The 3,745-nt window shown below is 60.6% G+C and overlaps 1 protein-coding gene across 1 annotated transcript in view; it reads left to right on the top strand.

Moving 5' to 3' along the window:
- Nucleotides 1-3,745, top strand: part of FHL3 (four and a half LIM domains 3) — a 41,191-nt gene extending 37,446 nt beyond the window's left edge. Inside the window, exons 3-6 of the mRNA XM_026657144.1 lie at nt 63-237; nt 1,000-1,169; nt 1,824-2,010; nt 3,373-3,745. Of these exons, the coding sequence (XP_026512929.1) occupies nt 63-237; nt 1,000-1,169; nt 1,824-2,010; nt 3,373-3,524 (684 nt within the window). The 3' untranslated portion in view covers nt 3,525-3,745. The remainder of the gene's footprint in view (nt 1-62; nt 238-999; nt 1,170-1,823; nt 2,011-3,372) is intronic.

The raw sequence follows: 3,745 nt of genomic DNA, 5'->3' as shown, positions 1-3,745 counted from the left end.
CTGTGCCCAAGTGGGGCCTGCCCCCCGCCCCCCGTGGGTGACACCCCCGCCCTCTCTCCCAGGAGCTGTACTACGAGGATCGCCATTACCACGAGCACTGCTTCCGGTGCTTCCGCTGCGACCGCTCTCTGGCCGACGAGCCGTTCACCTGCCAGGACGAGGAGCTGCTGTGCAACGACTGCTACTGCAGCGAGTTCTCCTCCAAGTGCGTCGCATGTGAGAAGACCGTCATGCCAGGTACAGGCTCTGGGGCGGGGGTTGTTGGCAGGAGACGGAGCCTCCCCTGGGCCTTGGCAGGCTCTGCTGGGCTGGCAGCTGCCCTCCTGTCATCCCAGCCGGGGGCAGTGCCCTGTGGGTGCTGGGCAAGACCCCAGGGACATGCCGTACCTGTACAGAGAGGACGGTGCTGGCTCCCCTCTGCTGAGCAGACGTGAGGCCCTTATGGGGGACCCAGAACTGTGATCTCCCCTGCAGCCCGTGTCTGTGGGCTCCTTGCTGGGGGAGGACCATGGAGGAGGAGAATGTGGGGAGGCAGCTCCAGAGGCTCTGGAGCATCCCCTGCCCTGTCTCTGGGGGCCCTTGCGGCCTCAGACAGGAAGTGACTGGCTAAAGGCTGATGGAGACCCTGCCTTTTGGGGCTGGGGCTGTGCCAGGCCCCTCGGGCATTGCCCGCCTGTGTTACCCCCAGGCCCTCTGGCGTCTCGAGCTCTCCTGTGCTGAGAGGCTCGACTGGTGACGCTCCGTACGAAGGGAGAACTGCCCCATATGGAGTGACTGTACTAGGACGTGGGGCAGGAACAGGCCTCCGGGCACTAGCTTTCCTGCATACGAAACGCTAGCGCTAGGCCCCCCTTCCCAGGCTCGAGCCGAGTTCAGGACACAAGGCTCCATCTCCATAGATCATTGTTGATTTGAGGACATGCCACTTGCTGAGCCTGTCTGAAGGTGCAGCTGCTGTCTCCCAGCGGTGCCCTGACCCCAGACGTGCTTCACTTCTAGGATCCCGGAAACTGGAATACAGCGGACAAACCTGGCATGAGCATTGCTTCATTTGCAGCAGCTGTCAGCAGCCCATCGGGTCGCGGTCCTTTATCCCAGACAAGAAGGATTATTATTGCGTCCCCTGCTATGAGAGCAAATTTGCCCCCCGCTGCACTCGTTGCAAAAAGGTAACGCTGGCTTGCCAGCCCAGTGCTTCCTTTGGTGACCCCGCAGGGGCTCCGCTTCCCTTAGATGAGATTCTCCTGGGGCGGGCGCTGGTCTCCACGGAAAGCAGTCCAGGGCATAGGAGGTGGGGAGCTGTTCCATGATCCCTTCTGGGTGAAACCCAGCTTACTAAGGGCAGACTCGTGTCCGTGTTCCCTGGATCTGGGCCGGCAGGACTGAGCCCAGTGCGCTGCCAGCACCCACCCAGTAACAATAAAGGGGTGGGCGTGGCCGGGCTCCCTCCCCTGCCCTCGTCATGGGGGATGCTGCTCTCCAGAAGGCTTTGCTGAGTGCTGTCGAGATCTCCAAGCTGAGGCATGTCTGTGTGCCTGGTCTGGAGACCAGCTGCTGCCTGATGTGTCGGCATCACACCCTGCTCTGCTCCCCTTAGCGCCAGGCCCGCCATGCGGCTCCGTGGTTGCTGAGGGTCCAGTTGAGTTCCCTTGGCTGGCTTGGGAAGGGGGTCTCATGTTAACTGCAATGCGCTCGTGGAAAGTGTGCTAGCCTTGTGGCCAGCCCCTGCCCGTCTCCGCTCCGGAGGCTGAGATCTTAATAGCCGCCAGGCGCTCCGTACTCCCGGAGACACACGGGTGTAACTGGTGTTCTCCCTTCCCCAGTCGCTGACCAAGGGAGGAGTGACTTACCGTGACGAGCCCTGGCACAAGGAGTGCTTTGTCTGCACTGGTTGCAAGGTCCCCCTGGCAGGCCAGCAGTTCACCTCCCAGGAGGACAACCCCTACTGTGTGAAGTGCTTTGGGAACCTCTATGCCAAGAAGTGCAGCGCCTGCGCCAAGCCCATCACAGGTAACCACGGAGACTGGCGCGCAGCACATGGTCCCTCGCGAGCGGCACCGTGTCTCTGCCTGTGAGCAGAACGCAAACCTTGCTCTGCCTTCTTACTCCCAGCCGCTTGCTGGGGAATCTCTTCGTGGTGGGGAATTCCTCTCTGCAGCAGGCCAGCATAAGGCCTGTGCAGCCCTCCAAGGCTCACTGATGGGCTGGTCAGAACTTCCGGCCTCCCAGGATGGGAGAATGTTATTGCCAAGAGTGCCTGGGGCATGTGCCAGGCTGCTCCTGGACTTGTTCCCCAGCAGCCTGTTCCAGCTGCTCGTAGAGAGGCCATGCGATGGGAAGGAGTTAAATTGCAACGAGGAGTTTGTGTTGCTCGTTTTCTTGCTCTCACTTCGTTCTTGCAAAGCTCAAGTATTGGGTGTGTCCTGCCCCTGTCAGAGCAGGGAACGTACTGTGCACACCCGGGGAGGACTGGCTGCGTTTTGGTACCCTGCAACCTTCCTGCAGAACTCGCCAGAACTCCCAGGACATGCTCCGTGGGGCTCTGACTGGCCTCTCTTTTGGGGGCTGCTGGTCCCTCAGTTGGGGCCCTGGAAGGGTTCTCCACCCACAGTAAAGTGGGAAGGTTTTGCAGCCCAGGAACGGGCTGGGAGGCTCCAGAAACTGGACCTTTCACAGTGAGGGGAGTGGGTCTCTCCCTTCACACACCTGCACCAGGAGGCTGCCTGGTCTCCCTCACTGACCCTCCCTCTGTGGCTTGGGTTTACTGCTCCGGGAAAGGCCGACGCAGCTGCTGAGTCACTTGGTGAGTCAGAACCCTGGTTCCATGGTTGGAGACGATGCCGGTTTGCTGCCCCGCCCCAGGTCACCAGTGTTTATCTTTGTTGCTGTCTCTGCAATCTAGGAAACCTGCACGTCCTCCTGCCTTCTGGACAAGGGGCAGAACGTGGCTTCCCTCAGCCGGCTGGCTCCACTCGGGGCCTTCCCAAAGAGGTTTAGTTACTCGGTGTTGTGCACAGACCCCTGACTGGCTGCTCATGGCCAGTGCTGCCAGCTGCATAGGCTGGCTGGTAAGGGGGCTCTGGGCTCTGGTCTGGGGCTTGGGAGAGCTGCTCTGCCTCTGGCTCCCTGCGTGACATGGGGCAAGTCTCTGGGCCCCCCTGGGCCTCAGCTCCCCAGCTCTAAGCGAGGGCTGGTCCTTCCTGTGTATAAGATTGTGAGGGGTTTAGACGCTATGGCGGGGAGGGGCATAGACGCACCTTAGCTAGATGGAAATAGCCCAGGCTCATCCCTGCCTGGAGGGCCGACCCTAGGCCCTTCAGGAATCTGCCTTGAGTGCTCCGGGTAACCCTACGCTCTGTCCCCCTTCTCTAGGCTTCGGAGGGGGTAAATACATCTCCTTTGAGGATCGTCACTGGCACCACAACTGCTTCAACTGTGCCCGCTGCACCAGCTCGCTGGTGGGGAAAGGCTTCATCCCGCACCACGACGAGATCCTCTGCCGCGACTGCAGCAGCAACCTATAAGCCTGGCAAGAGGACGTGGATCAGGGGGCTTTATCTGCTCTTCAGGGGCTTTGTGCCAGACACCCTGGGCAGGTGGGAGATGTGCCTTTTGTTGCCCTGGAGAGGGCTGATCCCCTCACCACAGTGTATGCTCGGGGTGCCTGTGCCCTTCCCCTGAAGGCTAGAATAAGCCACCCTAGGCTTTCTGCAGAGTGAAGCTAAATAAACGCCAAACAAAAGGA

The sequence above is a fragment of the Terrapene carolina genome, unplaced genomic scaffold (assembly GCF_002925995.2).
Source record: "Terrapene carolina triunguis isolate 2854851 unplaced genomic scaffold, T_m_triunguis-2.0 Scaffold236, whole genome shotgun sequence".
Lineage (NCBI taxonomy): Eukaryota > Metazoa > Chordata > Testudines > Emydidae > Terrapene > Terrapene triunguis.
This window is presented reverse-complemented; position numbering and strand designations above follow the sequence as displayed.